This window comes from Nicotiana attenuata, chromosome 6 (assembly GCF_001879085.1).
Source record: "Nicotiana attenuata strain UT chromosome 6, NIATTr2, whole genome shotgun sequence".
Classification (NCBI taxonomy): Eukaryota; Viridiplantae; Streptophyta; class Magnoliopsida; order Solanales; family Solanaceae; genus Nicotiana; species Nicotiana attenuata.
The window spans coordinates 93793376-93812024 of record NC_031994.1 but is presented as its reverse complement, the minus strand read 5'-3'; the positions used below and the strand labels follow the sequence as shown (position 1 = coordinate 93812024).

General features: G+C 41.5%; 2 protein-coding genes across 2 annotated transcripts; both read left to right on the top strand.

The window, feature by feature from the left end:
- LOC109228115 lies at nt 13719-14560 on the top strand. The gene is made up of 2 exons (XM_019393291.1): nt 13719-13995; nt 14067-14560. Exons 1-2 carry the CDS (start codon nt 13719-13721, stop codon nt 14558-14560), a joined length of 771 nt encoding a protein of 256 aa, XP_019248836.1.
- On the top strand, nt 16518-17620 carry LOC109228114. The gene is made up of 3 exons (XM_019393290.1): nt 16518-16814; nt 16908-16966; nt 17425-17620. The coding sequence occupies exons 1-3, from the start codon at nt 16518-16520 to the stop codon at nt 17618-17620; spliced, it is 552 nt and encodes a 183-aa protein (XP_019248835.1).

The following is an 18649-nucleotide window of genomic DNA, read 5'->3' as shown; positions in this document are numbered from 1 at the left end:
GAGGTAAAGTATCCAGATTGGTTGGCTAATGCTGTAGTAGTTCCCAAAAAGAATGGTAAGTGGCGAGTGGCGAGTTTGTGTAGACTATACTGATCTAAATAAAGCTTGCCCTAAAGATTCTTTTCCATTACCGCACATAGATCAACTAATTGATGCTACTGCATTTACATGAATTATTAAGCTTTTAGATGCCTATTCAGGATATAATCAGATCAAAATGGATCCTCTAGATGAGGAAAACACTTCCTTTATTACAGACAGGGGGACTTACTGCTATAAAGTTATGCCATTCGGCCTAAAGAATGCTGGGGCCACGTACCAGAGGCTAGTGACCAAAATGTTTCAAGAACATTTAGGAAAAACTATGGAGGTGTATATAGATGATATGCTGGTCAAATCACAACAAGCAGGGGATCATATTCAACATCTGTCAGATACGTTTCGGATTTTTCGCAAATTTAACATGAAGTTAAAGCTTGAGAAATGTGCATTTGGCATGTCATCGGGTAAGTTCTTGGGATTTCTTGTTTCTAACCATGGCATTGAAGTAAATCCCACGCATATTAAGGCTATTGAAGAAATTCCGGATATACTTATGAGCAAAAAAGAAGTACAGAGGTTGACAGGAAGAATAGCAGCTTTGGGGAGGTTTATTTCCAAGTCGTCAGAAAAATGCTTTAAGTTCTTTTCATCCCTAAAGAAGCAAAATCAATTTGAATAGTCTGAAGAATGTCAAGAAGCGCTTAAAAATTTAAAAGCATACTTGTCAAATCCACCATTGCTAGCCAAACCAAGAGATGGGAAAAAATTACTCATCTACCTTGCTGTTTCGGAAGTAGCAGTAAGTGCCGTATTAGTTCGAGAGGACCAAGGTAAACAATCCCCAATTTATTATGTTAGCAAGTCTTTATTGGATGCTGAAACTCGATATCCTCATTTAGAAAAACTTGCACTAGCATTAATAATGGCATCTAGGAAATTAAGACCTTATTTTCAATGTCATCCTATCTCTGTAGTAACTGCCTACCCCTTGCATAATGTATTGCATAAACAAGAGTTATCAGGAATATTGGCCAAATGGGCTATAGAGCTAAGTGAATATGACATCACATATCAACCTAGAACCGCAATAAAGTCACAGGTTTTAGCAAATTTTGTGGCAGATTTTAGCTCAGGGATACAAGCAGAGGCAGAAAAAGAACTGCAGATATTTAACGAGTCTAATCCAGGTACTTGAACTATATTTACCGATGGCTCGTCAAATGTGAAGGGAGCAGGTTTAGGCATTGTCTTGATACCACCTGCGGGAGAAACTATACGACAAGCCATAAAATGCCATCCTATTACTAATAATGAAGCAAAATATGAAGCTGTGATTGCATGTTTAGCATTGGCACGAGACGGAATAAAGCAGGTCGTAATCAAAAGCGATTTGCAGCTCGTAGTTAACCAAATGCAGGGGACTTATATAGCTAGGGAGGCGAGGATGCAACAATACCTGGAAAAGACACGGGACTTAGTTAGACAATTCCATACTTGGAAAGTTACGCTGATACCAAGAGAAGATAATGCCGAGGCGGACGCTTTGGCTAATCTTGCATCCGCTGCAGAAGTAACAAATGAAGAAAACGCTTCCGTAATACATTTGTTTCATTCAGTGCTTGATCAAGATAAAAACGAGGTAAATTACAATAATCTAACTTGGGATTGGAGAAACGAGATTTTTAATTTTTTGTAGTACGAAATACTACCTGAAGATAAGAAAAAGGCTCAAGAACTTCGTCAAAAGGCTGTTCGTTATTGTCTAGATCGGGGCAATTTATATCGAGAAATGTTTGGTGGCCCTCTAGCAAGATGTCTCGGACCTTCTCAAACGGAATACATGATTGAAGAAATACACGAAGGACATTGTGGAAATCACGTTGGAGGAAGATCTCTGGTGAAAACTATAGCAGGCTATTACTGGCCGAAAATGGAAGAAGAGGTGGAAAATTTTGTGGCTAAATGTGATAAGTGCCAAAGATATGGTAACAACATGCATCGACCTGCTGAATTATTGCATCCGATTGTTGCACCATGGCCTTTTATGAAGTGGGGGATGGATATCGTAGGTCCACTACCACAAGCCAAAGGCAAGGTACGATTTCTATTAGTACTCACTAACTATTTTACTAAGTGGGTAGAAGCAGGGCCTTCAAACATGTATGAGAAAAAGAGGTCAGAGACTTCATTTGGCATAACATCATATGACGGTTTGGGTTTCAAAAAGAGATCGTGTGTGATAATGGCTCGCAATTCATAGGTGCACAAATCACATAATTTTTCCGAAGTTGGCAAATTAAAAGGATTACCTCGACACCTTATCATCCAGTGGCCAATGGACAAGCTGAATCAACAAATAAAGTTATTATCAACAACTTGAAGAAAAGACTAGAAGAATCAAAAGGCAAGTGGCCAGAGGTGCTACCTGATCCTGTGGGCTTACCGAACAACAATAAAAACAAGTACGGGAGAGACTCCATTCTCACTTGTGTACGGTGCTGAAACTTTAATTCCAGTTGAAATAGGGGAGCCAAGTATGAGGTATACTCAAGCTACTGAAGAGTTAAATGAAGAAGAGATGGGGGTAAATCTGCATTTGCTTGAAGAAAGGAGAGAAACAACATTAATAAGAATGGCGGCACAAAAACAAGTTATTGAGCGATATTACAATCGGAAAGCTCATCTCAGATATTTTAAGATTGGGGACTACGTACTCAAGAAAGTTTTCCTATCCACAAAAGCAGCCAATGCAGGAAAGTTGAGTCTAAATTGGAAAGGACCTTACAAAATTCGTGGTATCGCAGGAAAAGGTGCATATGAGCTTGAAACCATGGATGGCATGAGTCTACCCACGAGTTGGAATGCTGTTCATCTGAAGAAGTACTATTTCTAAGGGAAGGAAATACCAACGGTCAGGTATCCCTACTTACGTTTATTGTTTTTTAATTATTAAACTTATACTAACAATTTTAGATGATAGTCAAAAAGCTAGCACACACCAAATGATGAAACTAGATCTGAAAGACACGCGGAAGAAACATAATTCCCGGTCTAGGGTTATAACTATTCTGATGGAAATGTAATGGGTTAAGCAGTGTGTTGGACTTTAAAGCATGGGCTTCAAAGACTTTAAGCATTGGGCTTTAAAGTCTAAGAGTGTGAATTGGAAATGGTGGGAAATAAAATGGAGGGAAATAAAAATTTGAATGAAGTGAGCTTTTGTCTTGAACTTTGTCCCTCATTGGTGGGGGACAACTACATTTGTGGGTATATATATAGAATCACTTCTTAAAGCTCTTAAAAGGAGTTGAAGAGAATGAACCCTCGCGCCGTCGTCGTCGCTCGCTCGGCTCGGCTTCGGCTTTGGCTTTGGCTTTGGCTTTGAATTTGGATTTGGATTTGGATTTGGATTTGTCAAACGATTGATAAGATTATTTTTGGACAAAATTTATTTAATTAATTATTTAATAATTAATTAAATGTCAGTTAGTTAGCCGCTGTCCGGGCGTGACCGCGGTAGGATCGCGCCAGAACGCTGCTGCAGATTCAGAGGGCCACTCTGGCCGCGGTCCTGGCGCAACCGCGGTAAGACCGCGGCAGGACGCACAACTAACTGAACAGACACCTTTTCCAGAACAAACATCACACCTTTTCCAATAATTGCCTATAAATTCTGAGACATGGCTTCGTTTTTAACAAACTAAAAAAATTACAAAGCTTTGCACTACAATAAATATCCTGCGGTTATCGAAGGATATAGTGATGCAAATTGGATAACCGGCTCAACAGAAACAAAGTCCACAAGTGGATATGTTTTTACTGTTGGTGGAGGAGCAGTATCTTGGAAGTCTTCCAAACAAACGTGCATCGCTCGCTCTACAATGGAATCAGAGTTTATAGCTTTGGATAAAGCCGGTGAAGAAGCTGAATGGTTTCGAAATTTCTTAGAAGACATTCCGTTCTGGCCAAAACCTTTGGCTCCTATTTGCATACATTGCGATAGTGAGGTTGCAATAGGACGGGCAGGGAGCGTTATGTATAACGGAAAGTCTCGTCATATACGACGAAGATATAACACCGTTAGACAACTACTTTCTAGTGGAATTATCACTATTGGTTATGTAAGGTCAAAGGATAATGTGGCGGATCCGCTTATAAAAGGCTTAACTAGAGAGGGAGTTGAGAAATCATCTAAGGGAATGGGACTATGGCCGAGGACAAGTCAACATGGCGGTAACTCTACCTAGAATTTTGGATGTTCCGAGATCTAGGTTCAAGGAGCTCAAACAAAGTTGTGATTGACCGGTTCAACATTGTCAAAGTAAAATCTTTGGTCCCTTCTCGTGATGAAGACAATGTTCAGTAACAAGGATAGAACTTTACACGTTCTTTAATGATTACTTAAGTTTGATGTGGTATTTATCAAATAGTGTCAATCTAAAGGATTACACGTTTAGTAATCACCTATGTAAGTGTGAAGTGGAAGCCGCTTCAATGAGAATTCTGTAAGGCCAATTCTCTATGCACTTATGAAACCAGGCGGTGTTCATGGCTGAAACGAACACAACAATGAGAACCAAAAGACGGTTAAGGATTGGTTGTGTGACATATGGTTGTCTAGGTATACACTAAAGTTCGACGGTTCAAAGATATCAAATCTACCGATTGACCGAGTATATCCGACATATGTTCACTACGGAAAAGGTAAACCTACTTATCCAGATGCAATTAATCCTTACTTGCAAATCACATAGCTTTCATCTATGATCATTCTTGTTACAGCCATTCCCATTCATGTGGGGGATTGTTGGACTTTAAAGCATTGGGCTTCAAAGACTTTAAGCATTGGGCTTTAAAGTCTAAGAGTGTGAATTGGAAATGGTGGGAAATAAAATGGAGGGAAATGAAAATTTGAATGAAGTGAGCTTTTGTCTTGAACTTTGTCCCTCATTGGTGAGGGACAACTACATTTGTGTGTATATATATAGAATCACTTCTTAAAGCTCTTAAAAGGAGTTGAAGAGAACGAACCCTCGTGCCGTCGTCGTCGCTCGCTCGGCTCGGCTTCGGCTTTGGCTTCGGCTTTGGATTTGGATTTGTCAAATGATCGATCGATAAGATTATTTTTGAATAAAATTTATTTAATTAATTATTTAATAATTAATTAAATATCAGTTAGTTAGCCGGTGTCCGGGCGTGACCGCGGTAGGACCGCGCCAGAACACTGCTGCAGATTCAGAGGGCCACTCTGGCTGCGGTCCTGGCGTAACCGCGGTAGGACCGCGGCAGGACGCGCAACTAATTGAACAGACACCTTTTCCAGAACAAACATCACACCTCTTCCAATAATTGCCTATAAATTCTGAGGCATGGCTTCGTTTTTAACAGACTGAAAAAATTACAAAACTTCCTTCTTTCTGAAAATACTGCATTCTAATTCGCAGTCTCTCTCTCTCAAATTCGTAAGTGTGATTTTGCTCCGTTCTTTGAGTTCGTTGGTATCCTGCAGTTTGTATTGCCACTGTTGCAGGAAGGTTTATTCCGTTTCATCCTGGGAGGATTTAATCCATTACCTTGGCAACGTGTGAGGGGGTTAAAATTCCTTAAGGACGCACAAGCAAATTGTGGACTCGGAATATTTCTTATTCTTTACTGTTTTCCAGTTTCTTTTATTCTTCTAACAGTTTTCTAATTTTGTGTTTTAACACAGTAGCGGATTACATAGTCTTCATCTAAATTATACCTCCGAGTCTCGTATGTTTTTCCTCTTCAGAAAAAGGACCGCATGGAATGAATAATCAAGTACTTGAGATTTCGTACTTCAAAGCTCAAAAACATGGGGGACTATATAACATAAATATAATGTATGTATAGGGAAGGCAAAGAAGACTGGAACAATTAAATTTCAAGTCAAGCCTAAAAGTCTACTCAACAAATATCAAGTTCAGAGCAAAAGTCACGAGCCAAAAACACAAACGCCTGATTCAAAAACCTGTGAAGAATACATTCGTGGGTGTAAATCTTGAAGTTTTACGAATGTTTAGGTTAAAGGTAGTATTTAGTCAAGGGTCATAAAGAAACCCTTGGATTTTCTTTTTTACAAATCTATTGCAAAGAAAACAGTTACGGAAGAGTTATTGATGATACTTAAGTACATGCAAGGTATTATTCGAATGAAATAAAACTTTTCTTAAAGTTATTCCAAAAAACATGTGTATTCCTATTTCTTCTTTCGTATGATTATACCATTATGAAGTTGAAACGCCTTCTTCATTAAGTGTCGTATATAAAAGGGTACTCTTTTATAGTTCGTGCTTGATGTAAAAAGCCACGAAATTAATAAAGCATTTTTAAGTGCGTAAGTTAAAAGGGTAAAACAAAAACCACATATTAAAACTGAAATGAAAACAAAGCCCTAAACTTAAAAAGGCAAGGAAAAACCAGAAAAAGAGTAGAACAGAAACTCAAGTCAAAGGTATCACAAAAGTTAAGCACAAACTTTTGATATCTTAAATAACTTAGTTAAAACTAAGTATGAACTTAGTCTTAACTTAATTGTCATTATAAAACCCCGAAAAGGACTGGAGGTATCATGTTACCGAAAAACATTACCCCTAAATGGGACCAGGGGTAAAACCACCAAGCGTTTACCAACAAAAACAAAAAATAAAAAAAGACTAGTTAACTTCACAATCAAACTTTCACTATGGGGCAGGTTCTGAACCGATATTCAACATAGCATCATCCGCAGCCGAAGGTTCAACTTGATCAGAAGGGGCTTGAACAACCATTGCATCAGGATTAGCTTCAACATCTTCGGAAGTATTAGCCATGGGCGAAGAAAAACTCTGGCTTTGCTGAATATTCTCGATTGTTTCTTTAATCTTTGCTATCTCAGCATCCAAGTTAAAACCTACCTGGCTTACTTCCATAAGAGTGTCATGGCGCGTGTTCAAAATGGCCCAACTTACCTCAACATCATCTTTGTCTTCAAGAGCTTCATAGTCTCTCTCCCAATGATCAGTTTCACTCTTAAGCTCTTCCTTCTCGGCTAAAGCAGCATCATAAGAAGCGTGTAAAGGGGCAAGTGAACTCTCCAAAAACTTAAATTTATCGGTAGACAATCGGAGATCTTCTTGGGCTTGGGTGAGCGTTTGAACAAGCTCACATGCATAAGCTTCTTTCTCATCCAACAAGGCTTTCAGACCTCTGATCTCTTCTGTAGCCTTAGAGAGTTGTTCAACAATAGATGACTCAAGAAGGTGCTTGTCCTTGTCCGCCTGATTGGAAGAGGCTTTCTCAACTGCAAGCTCCGCTGCCATGACTTTTATCTGCTGCTCCAAGGCACACTTGTTCTCCTCTAAAACTTCCATCTCAAGCTGAAGACTTTCATATTGCTCTTTCCAATTATTGGCCTCAGTCTAATAGTCATGCATCAACTGCTCCGTATGGGAAACCCTTTTCATCATCTCCGTACCGATGAGATTGATCTACTAAAGAAAAGAAGGATGAAAATCCTAGTAAAAGGAAAATTACATAAGGTAAAAAGAGAAGTCTATACCTTCAATGATGATTGCACAATGTCGTTCATCCAATTCAAAGAACTATGACTTTCTAGTTTTGACTTTTCCATCGGACCTATCAAGGATTTTAGACATACATCAGCCTGGCTTGACTTCTTCAGAAGATTACCATCAGCAGGAACCTCAATGGTAATTTGCTTCATTGCCCTGCTACTTCTTGAAGAACCAATTTTATTACGAGAAGTATTGGCAGCAGGAACGGTCAAAGAAGTTATAATAGCTTCGGGCAGAGCAGAAACAACAACGGTAGGAACGGGCACATGGGATTCCATTGGAACTGACACAGGAAAAGAGGCAAGAGGCATTTCCTCAGCAACCAAGTCAAAACTTTCATTGTCAAACCCACGTGAAAAGAGGTGATCAGCAGAGTCTCGAGGTGCCACAGGCGTCTCTTCATCAGAACTCAATAAAGTGGCCTCAGCAGGCTCGGTCACAGAAACAGAATGAGGAGGAGGAGTAGCTTCGTCATCCGAAATGACACGTCTTCTAGCTCGTGGCTTACGCACTAAAGAGCTTCCATCTCGCTCCTCTTCGTCTTCAAAATCCTGTCATCTATCAGCTTTTCTTTTCGATGAAGAACTCAAGATTATCTCTTAGGCTCTTGCCAAAGAAAGTCTAGAAGCTACGATTGACTCAACACTCACACCTCGAATAGGAAACCCTGATAAAAAGAAGGGTTAATAAATTCAAAAGAGAGAATGAATGAAGGATAAAGGAGAAAATAAAATTTTTTCCGTGAGTCTTAACCTTCCAACCAAACCTGTTCGAAAGGTACTTCCAAGACCATACTTCCATCCAAGTGATTGTTAACAATTTTTCTACCCAACCACGAAAATTGGGAATCTCTTCAACAATTCCCATGGTTGCTGAAAAAGAAAAGTAAAACAATCACGGGAAGTACAATTTCTTTTTAAAAAAAAATAAAGTTGTAAAGAAAACTTACGTGCAAAGTTTCACTTCTCGGGGAAGGGCATATTTTCTTCACGTACTAACCCTTTCGTAGGAGCAGCAACAAATCGGGCGTATCAGCCACGATCTTTATCATCCTTAGGGCTGACTAGAACTCTCTTACTCCTCACCACCAGAGTAAAAAACCCATGATGGAATAATTTAGGAGAGTAGAGATGGATTAGATAAAAAAAGGTGAAAGCCAATGGAGCCAAATACCTTAAGCATGCAACAACCCTTCATACAATAGGGCCAATTTGTCCTAAACACACATTAAAGAAGCGGCATAATTCAATAATAACCGGATCAATAGGGGGTCTAAAGTCTAACGTAAAGGGGTACGTATACATAAAAGAAAAGTCAGCTTTAAAAGAAGTGATCCTTTGATTTGCATTAGGTATCAGAATTGGGAAATCCAACTTCCAATGACAATCTTTACGAACAACAGAGATCAAACCTTCTGTAATCTATGAAGGGTAAACATCGGCACGATCATGAGAGGACATAGAGGAGACCTGGTTTCTAATCGACTCTCTGTCGGTATAAAAAAAGAGATCAATAGGAATAATTTCGTCTACTGTAGGCTCACGAATTGGCTCACCAGAATCCCTACCTCTAGCAAAAGACCTATGAGAAAGAGAAGGCCTAGTTCTAGAAGATGATAGAGGAGTAGTACTAGGTTGAGAAGGAGAACCTCGAACAGAAACTGATCCTAAACTATGCAGCCTACCTCCTCTCCTACTTCTCGTAGGAGTGAGGGAAAGTCCATCAACAATAAGAACCTTCTGAGGATCAGGGTGTGAAGAAGACATAGTTACGCAAAGATGAAGAAAAGATTGAATGGCAAAGTATGGGAAACCTTTTTGTGAAAGAAAAGACAAAGGATATATTTATACTTGGAAGCAACCGTCAAACAAAAAGTTAATTATGGAAACGTCATTATGCAAACTGTCATTTCGTGATTGATGCAGCCGTAAAAAAGCCCTAAAAGAGCTGAGGAGTTACAGAACCAATCGAAGGGCACCACGTGTCACACACAGAAGCGTCTGTTTAGAAAAAGGTATAATGGAATGTGGGAATCGGCAGCAAAAATTACCGCTTTAATGAGATCCACTTCCCAAATATTCAATTGCTGAATAAATGGCAAGTGGGGGGACTATCTGTATTGGGGAAAAATCGATATTACACTTGGAATTAATTATGTGGTTGACATGTCAAGAAACGTGGATTATTATAAGAGTGACTGCTGACAAAGAGTACTTAAAAAGACGCGAGTCTTAACAGGTACAAGCGAAGTATCACGAAGGAAAGAAAGAACGGTCACTCGGGCCTCTTGATAATTTGAAGAGGCGCCGATGGAATGAATCAAGTCAGCAGAAAGTACAGATTCGTAATATCTTCAACTAATCAGCGTAAATGATAGGAAACGTTATAGAATCTTCACGAAATAGTTACGATTGCCAATTATAACATCTTATTAATGTCATTAAATGCTCATAATGACTCTATTATAAGAGAAAAAAATGTTGTACTTGGAAATAACTATAAAAGGGAGAGAAATAACATTTGTATAAACACATTGATGATTATTGGAATATAGTTAATTACATTGCTTTATTTTGCTTACTCGACTATTTCGCAGTCTATTTTTCCTTTCTTACTATACAATTATTTCTTTATTTGATTATCAGTAACCCGAGTTCTAAAAATACGCTTTGACCGAAATTCCAATTTTCGGGTTAAACAAATTGGTTCAGTTACCGGGAATCTGATAATCTTTTACTTTCTAAATCAGTTCTTTTGTCAAAACAATCATGTCGAACGTTAACGACAACAACCAACAAAATCAACAACAGCAGTTGAATAAGCAAAATCAACAAGGAGATGGAACTCCAATCTCCTCACCACGAAACTCTCCTCGACAGTCTCGCGAAGGGACGCCTGATAGATCTGAATCGCATATGAATGACTAGCGTGGGGACGATCAAGATATCGATGCAGCATCGAAACAATCAATTGCAGAACATGTCAATAATGCTCTTCAAGCTTTTGTTAGTAGGTTGCCAACCGTACCACCAACTCTATCTCCAAACAACACCGTGACCATAGAGAACCCACGCTCAGGACTCGTTAACTCAGGTAGCGGAGGAACTCCTAGCGAATCTTGTGATGGAGGGTCAGGTAACCCAGTTAATTCTGATTTACAAAGTTTAGTACTAACTCTGCATAAATAGCTCAAGGAACAGAGCGATCGCATAGAGAAAATACCTGGAATACCGCCCGTAATCAAGGGGATAGATATGGAAAAATACTCTCAACAACCTTGGAAGCCAAGTGCCGCTCCTTTATCAATTCCAAAGAAATTCAAGATGCCTGATATCCCGAAGTACGATGGAACAACTGACCCACGGGATCATGTGACTGCATTTACAACTGGTGTAAGGGGCAACGATTTGACCAAGCAAGAAATTGAATCAGTCTTGGTAAAAAAATTTGGAGAAACACTCACGAAGGGAGCGTTAACATGGTATTCTCTTTTACCTGAAAATACTATTGATTCTTTTGCTGAGCTTGCAGATTCATTTATCAAAGCACACTCAGGAGCTCAAAAAGTTAAAAAAAGAATGGAGGACATTTTCAAAATAAAACAAGGAGATACGGAGCTGCTTAGAGAATTCGTAGACAGATTCCAGCGGGAAAGGATGATGTTGCCACGCGTACCTGATAATTGGGCGGCTATGGCCTTTGCCAGTAATCTTAATGAAAAAAGCTCTGAAGCCACAAGAAGACTCAAAGAAAGCTTACGAGAATTCGCTGCAACAACTTGGAATGATGTTTATAATAGATATTGTACAAAGCTGCGGAGAGAAGAAGATACCATTACTTAGTCTCGGAAAGATGAAAGAGTAAGTTCAAGGCGGGCAGAAACTGAAAAAAGGTCCGATAAAAATAGGTACGAACCTTATATGGGAGCAGCAGGAAGGGATTCCTGTTCAAAACAGGAAAACCCAAGGTTTTATCCTAGATCAAGGGATAGAGAATCAGGTTCGTTGTCAAGGTTCAGAAAAGAGGAAATATGAGGGACATGCGAGACGACGACAGAGGTTCAAAAGCAAAAATTGGTGGTTACAGTTTTAACGTGAGCACGTCCGAGTTGGTGGCTGTTCTAAGAAGTATGGGAGATAAGGTCCGATGGCCAAAAGAAATGAGATCGAATCCAAACAGGAGGAATCCTGAATTTTGGTGCGAGTTTCACAATGATCACGGTCACAAAACGGTGGATTGCAGATTACTACAAGGTGAAGTTGACCATCTATTAAAGCAAAGGTACTTAATACAATTGTTTACTGAAAAGGGAAAGCAGGCATATATGAAGAATAGGCAGGAACCGCCGAAACCTCCATCACCAAAACGAATGGTTAACGTCATATGTGGAGGAGAAGAGATCAATGGCGTAACATACACGGCAGCAAAGAAGGTGTCAAAAATCACAGTCACCCACGGGAAGCGAGTCCGTCAAGTCTTGGAAGAAGACAGAATAACATTTGATGATGCAGATGCAAACGGCGTGCTGACCTCACACAATGATGCACTGGTAATATCTTTACTTGTACATGATACTAATGTAAAACGTGTTTTGATTGATCTAGGTAGTTCTGTGAATATCATTCTGTTGAGAGTGGTGAACGAGATGCAAGCCAATGATAAGTTGATACCCAAGGCACGAACCTTGTCTGGTTTTGATAACTCGAGCGTCGTAACCAAAGGGGAAATAATACTCACCACATTCGCAGAAGGAGTAGTCAAAGACATCAAATTTCAAGTGATAGAAATGGATATGGCTTAAAAATATGATCCTCGGCAGACCATGGATTTACGAAATGGATGTTGTTCCATCCACCCTAGGCTGATTAAAGGTTTGAAATTATTATCTTTAACTAGGATTAACCTCTTATATATTAAATTAATTAGTTTAACCAAAGGTTCATATTTTTTGGTCAAATAATTTGGAGCCGTCTGTGGGGATTTCCTAGCCAAATTTTTAGTTTCTTCCAGACTACAACTAGTAAAAAAAACACAAAACCCTATACTTTCTTGTGCATACAGATCTAACATGGCAGGTAACGGAGAAGAAAAGATGAAGGCGGTAGACGATCTCACCACCAACCTCTTAAACACCATCAACGAGGTCTCTGCAACAGAGAGTGAGGATGTAACACCAAACGCCTTTCCCAGGAAAAGTGGCTCACCCTTCCTCATGGTAGTATCACAACGTCCCACGGTAAAGAAGCCTCCATGTCCATAATAGAAGAGGCACCGCCGGTGGTGAAGATGCTGCTCAAAGCTTGGCTGACGAATACGTTGACCAGCAACCTTGACAAACCTGCTCAAAAGGCAATCAGAGAGTGTGGAAGGACCTGCATTGCACCAATAATAGTCGAGCAACACGACCCTCCTCCTCGCGTAACAGGTATCACTCACAATATTAACAATGCAGGTGACGACACCCTCACAACCATTTTAAGGAAGGTGGAAGAGATGGAGAATGAAAACAAAATGCTCTGAGACCGAATGAAAAAGCATCAAGAAAGGGTAGACAAAATACCGAGCGCCCCAAAACTCTTACCAAAAAGAGACGTTGGCCGATTTTTTGAGCAGCTTACAGTGATGAAGCCGCACCAAATGCCATATCTAAAACTTTCAAAATGCCGCCCTACCTGAAAATATACGATGATACGATAGACCCTGAGGATCATGTGACTCACTATGTCGCTGCAGTAAAAGGCAATGACCTTGCCAAAGAGCAAGTATCCTCCATCTTATTGAAAAAGTTTGGCAAAACCCTCACCGGGGGGCGCATTAACTTGGTATACACAGCTGCCTGCGCGCTCCATTGAAACATTCAAAGAGATGGCCGACAAGTTTGTAACGGCCCATGCCGGAGCTAAGAAGGCAGAGGCAAGAATGAATGAAATATTTGCCATCAAACAATCACTCGGAGAAGGACTGAGGGACTTCCTCACTCGATTCAACCGTGTAAGGATGACTTTACCGAATTTATCGGAAGGAATGGCTGTAGCAGCTTTCTAGAATGGGTTAAACAAGAGAGGTTCAAGGGCGACTAGAAAGTTCCTGAGTCGGCTCATGAAATATCGCCCGACCAATTGGGATGAAATACAAAATGCCTATTGCGCCGAAGTCCAAGCTGACGAAGATGACCTAAATGGACCAACCCATCAGCTAACCTCAGTACAAGCCGAGTCTAGAAAGGATCGGAGAAACGACAACAGAAGGGATCTATCAGGTTCACGACCCAACCGGAAAAGACATCAACCATATGTCAGAGGCGCTATCATAGTGCCTTCCCGCCACGACGAAGGCCCATCTAGGCCAAGAACAGGGACTCACCGAAACGAGAGAGGTATGCCTCCATTACTATCTGCTCACAATTTTTGTGTTTCACCCTTAGAAATAGTCTACGCATTGGAGAAGCTCGGCCCAAAAGTGAAGTGGCCACAGAAGATGAGGTCCGACCCGAACACCAGGAAGTCAAACGCCCTCTGCGAATCCACCAGGAACGAGGTCATAAAACCAAGGACTGTATCGCTCTAAGAAAAGAAGTCGTGAACATGCTTCACCAAGGGCACTTGAAAGGGCTGTTGAGCCACCGAGGAAGAGCCAATTTTGCTCGAGGACGTGAACAGCACCAGGGCCCACCAAAACTACCTTCTCCAACTCGAGCCATTCAAATGATCATCGGAGGGGGTGATGACGCATCAATCAACAACGTAAAATTCACCACCACCCACCAACTCAAACGGTCGATCACTCATGAACGGTACGACGAACTCGAAGAAAGTATCATCTTTGATAAGTCAGATACCCACAGTTTGGTTTTTCCTCACTATGATGCTCTTGTTTTCACATTACGCATATTAGGTACAGATGTGAGACGAACTATGGTGGACGATGGGAACGGCGCATGAATTATACACCCTCGAGTACTTGCACAAATGAAACTCGAGGATAAGATAGTGCTACTCTACATCACACTAGCCGGTTTTAACAATGCAGTTGAATGAACATCTCGAAATAATCACACTCCCCCTCCTGGCCGGCGACATCACTCTGGAAATCACATTCCACATCATGGACCAGGACACGACGTACAATGCCATAATAGGCCGGCCTTGGATACACGCCATGAAGGCCATCCCCTCTAGCTTGTACCAAGTTATCAAACTTCCCACCCCATACCCCATGGGGAGTATTTAGCATCCGAGGAGAACAACGCACTTCCCGAGAATGCTATCGCATCGACAGGATTGCACATACACCCAACAAATGAAGGGCAAATCCAAAGAAGCATAGCAATTAATAGGGTCGAGGTCGAGCGGTAATGAAAGGAAGGATGTCATCAAAGATCCTAGAGGCCATGGGATCAACCGTAGAAGACCTCGACCCCGTCCAACTTGATGATAACGACCACAACAAGAAAGCCTACATCGGCCACAAGCTTCAGGAACCAGGTAAATTTCGTCACTTCTTAACTAACAACGCAAACTTGTTTGCCTTTTCCCATGCAGACATGCCAAGTATCCCGAAGGAGATAGGGACTTACAAGTTGAACGTCGATCCATTTTACCCCCTGGTAAGGCAAGTTAGGCAGAAATTCAATTCTGTAATAAATGATGCAATCCGCGAAGAGGTTGAAAACTGCTGGAAAACGAGTCCATTAGAGAATCAAAATACCCCCAATGGGTCGCCAACGTGGTCACAGTGAAAAATAACAATGGAAAATGGCGGATGTGCGTGGACTATACAGATTTAAACAAAGCATGCCCAAAGGACTCATTCCCGCTACCCCATATCGATCATCTTATTGACGCAACAGCCGAGCACGAGCTGTTAAGCTTCTTAGACGCATACTCGGGCTATAACCAGATCCTTATGGAGGAGGAAGACCAGGAGAAGAACACCTTAATCAACAACCAAGGAACGTATTGCTACAGGGTGATACCTTTCGAACTGAAAAACGCGGGGGTGACGTATGAAAGGTTGGTGACAAGAATGTTCAAAGACCAACTCGGCAAAACCATGGAGGTCTACATAGACGATATGTTGGTCAACTCCAAGAGGAAAGAGGATCACATCGATCACCTAAAAGAAGCCTTCAATATACTCAGGCGATACGGAATGAAACTGAATCCTGAGAAGCGCGCATTTGGCATGACCTCAGGGAAATTCCTGGTCTTCCTAGTATAATAGAGAGGCATCAAGGTCAACCCCGACCAAATCAAAGCTATAGAGGGGATACCGGAGAACTTAACCAACAAAAAACAGGTTCAGAGACTGACCGACCGTATAGCTGCCCTATCGAGATTCATCTCGCGGTCATTCGACAGATGCCACAAGTTCTTTGGCGTACTCAAGAAAGACAACGACCTCCAATGGACCTCCGAGTGCGTCGACGCCCTGAAGAAGTTAAAGGCTTACCTATCATCGTAGCCACTACTTTCCAAAGCGGAGCCTGGAGAATACCTCATAGTCTACCTCGCCGTATCCGAAGTGGCGGTGAGTGCAATCCCGGTCTGAGAAAATAAAGGTACGGAATCTCCCGTCTATTACATTAGCAAAACCTTAGTCGACGCCGAGACGAGGTATCCCCACCTCGAAAAATTGGCCCTGGCAGCTTCACGAAAGCTTAGACCCTACTTCCAGTGCCACCCCATCTTGGTAGTCACGATTTTTTCCTTAAGAAGTATTTTGCATAAGCTCGAACTATCGGGAAGATTGGCCAAATGGGCCATAGAATCTACTCAAATACAGGATCTACTGATTTTGTACACCGATGGTGCCTCTAATGCATCGGGGTTCGGACTGGGACTCGTACTCGAGGTTCCCACAAGAGAGCTAATTCTCCAGTCCATAAGATGCTCGGACATGACTAACAATGAGGTCGAGTATGAGGCTGTGATTGCAGGATTAAGGCTGGCACTCAAGTACGGAGCGAGGCGGATCGTCCTATGCCGCGACTCTCAACTCGTTGTCAACCAAGTCACATGGACTTTCCAGATCAAAGAGCAAAGGTTACAAAAGTATCAGGCCGAGATCTGCAAGCTGCTGCCCGAATTTGATGAATGCCAGCTCGACCAGATCCCTCGATCCCAAAATATCAAAGCAGGCGGCCTCGCCAAACTAGCGGCGACCACTAAAAGCATAATCGGAGAAGGAAATATGGTCAACCTCCTCCACTTATTAATCAATCAAATCGAGGTAAGGACTATAAACATAACTTGGGATTGGCGCAACTCTATTGTTACATACTTGCAGGACGGCTTGCTCCCAGATGATAAAAAAGAACCCAAGAAGCTTCGAATGCAAGCGGCCAGGTACAACGTCATAGACGACGACCTATACAAAAGGACGTATGTCGCCCCCCTAGAAAAATGCTTAGGCCCAAATCAGACACGGCACATTCTAGAAGAAGTCCATTGCAGAGCCATTCCGGCAATCGGGCTCTAGTCAAATGTCTCATACAAGCAGGATACTACTGGCCCACCATGAAAAAAGAGGCCGCTGACTTCATAAGAAAATTTGAGAAATGCAAAAAATATGCCCCTATGATCCACCAAGCGGGCGAGCACCTCCACTCGGTCACCTCACATTGGCCTTTCATCAAGTAGGGGATGGACATCATCGGCCCCCTCCCTGTGGGGCGAGGTAACGTACGATTTCTTTTGGTTTTAAATGACTATTTTTCTAAGTGGGTAGAAGCAGGAGCATTCGCCCAGATACGTGAACAAGAAGTGATCACCTTCATATGGAAAAATATTGTGTGCTGCTTCAGCCTTCCCAAAGAAATCAGTTGTGACAATGGACCCCAATTCACCGGGAAAAATGTCGTCGAGTTCTTCGAGAAGTGGCATATCCAAAGAATACTCTCCACCCCATACCATCCCATAGGCAATGGGCAAGCGGAGTCCTCCAATAAATCAATAGTGAACATCATGAAGAAAAAACTCGGGAACGCCAAGGGACTATAGTCAGAACTACTGCCAGAAGTGCTATGAGCATATCGCACAATGCCAAAAATGAGCACATGAGAGACACCCTACTCATTAGTTTATGGGACTAATGCAATAATACTAGTCGAGTTTGGAGAACCAAGTTTGAGATAATCCCATGAGAGCGGGTCTAGGAACAACGAAAGCAGAAGGTAGGACCTCGACGAAGCTGAAGAACAGAGAGATATGGCCTACATAAGGATGATCGCCCAAAAACAACAGGCAAAACGCTACTACAAAAAAAATCCAAGGTCAGACCACTAAAAGTCGGGGACTACGTACTCAAGGCCATAACACAGGCAAGCAAAGACCCGCCGGAGGGAAAATTAGGAACGAATTGGGACGGCCTATACAAAATCATGGCAACAGCAAACAAAGGTCATTTCAACTAGAAACACTGGAAGGAAAACTATTACCAAACAACTGGAACATCTCCCACCTCAAGTACTTTAACTTCTAAGGAAAAATGTTCTCCGAACCATACTCTTTTTCCCTCACCTGAGTTTTGTCCCAATTGGGTTTTCTCGGGAAGGTTTTTAATGAGGCAACAAGGAGGATATTTCAAGATAAAGTACGAACATATGAGGGCGCAGACCAATTAGTTCATATCCCAACCTCTCAATACTTCTCCATGTCGACCAATGAAGGGACTAGATAGATGCCAGCCCGAAAAACAAGTAAGTTTCTCCGATATATATAAGCAAAGCATAAGTACATGAAGTTTGCCCATGTTTCAGCCAAAACAACGATGCATCAATTAAGCAAAAGTTACATTCGACCTCATTCAAATTAACTAAATATTCGGCCTCGTTCTAATTAACTAAACATTCGACCTCTTTCGAATTAACACATTCGACCTCGTTCGAATTAAGTCACATTTGACCTCGTTCAAGTTAACTCACGTTCAACCTCGTTCGAATTGACTTACATTCGACCTCGTTCAAATTAACTAAACATACGACCTCGTTCGAATTAACTAAACGTTCGACCTCATTCGAACTAACTAAA

What these genes read in the sequence shown, in the direction of transcription:
- LOC109228114 (XM_019393290.1), top strand. Translation starts at nt 16,518, where the DNA reads ATGACTAACAATGAGGTCGAGTATGAGGCTGTGATTGCAGGATTAAGG. An exon ending in TAATCGGAGAAGGAAATATG is followed by an intron (nt 16,815 to 16,907) that starts GTCAACCTCCTC and finishes ACATACTTGCAG; the next exon opens with GACGGCTTGCTCCCAGATGA. An exon ending in CTTCGAATGCAAGCGGCCAG is followed by an intron (nt 16,967 to 17,424) that starts GTACAACGTCAT and finishes GTGCTGCTTCAG; the next exon opens with CCTTCCCAAAGAAATCAGTT.
- LOC109228115 (XM_019393291.1), top strand. Translation starts at nt 13,719, where the DNA reads ATGAAATATCGCCCGACCAATTGGGATGAAATACAAAATGCCTATTGC. An exon ending in GACTCACCGAAACGAGAGAG is followed by an intron (nt 13,996 to 14,066) that starts GTATGCCTCCAT and finishes GCATTGGAGAAG; the next exon opens with CTCGGCCCAAAAGTGAAGTG.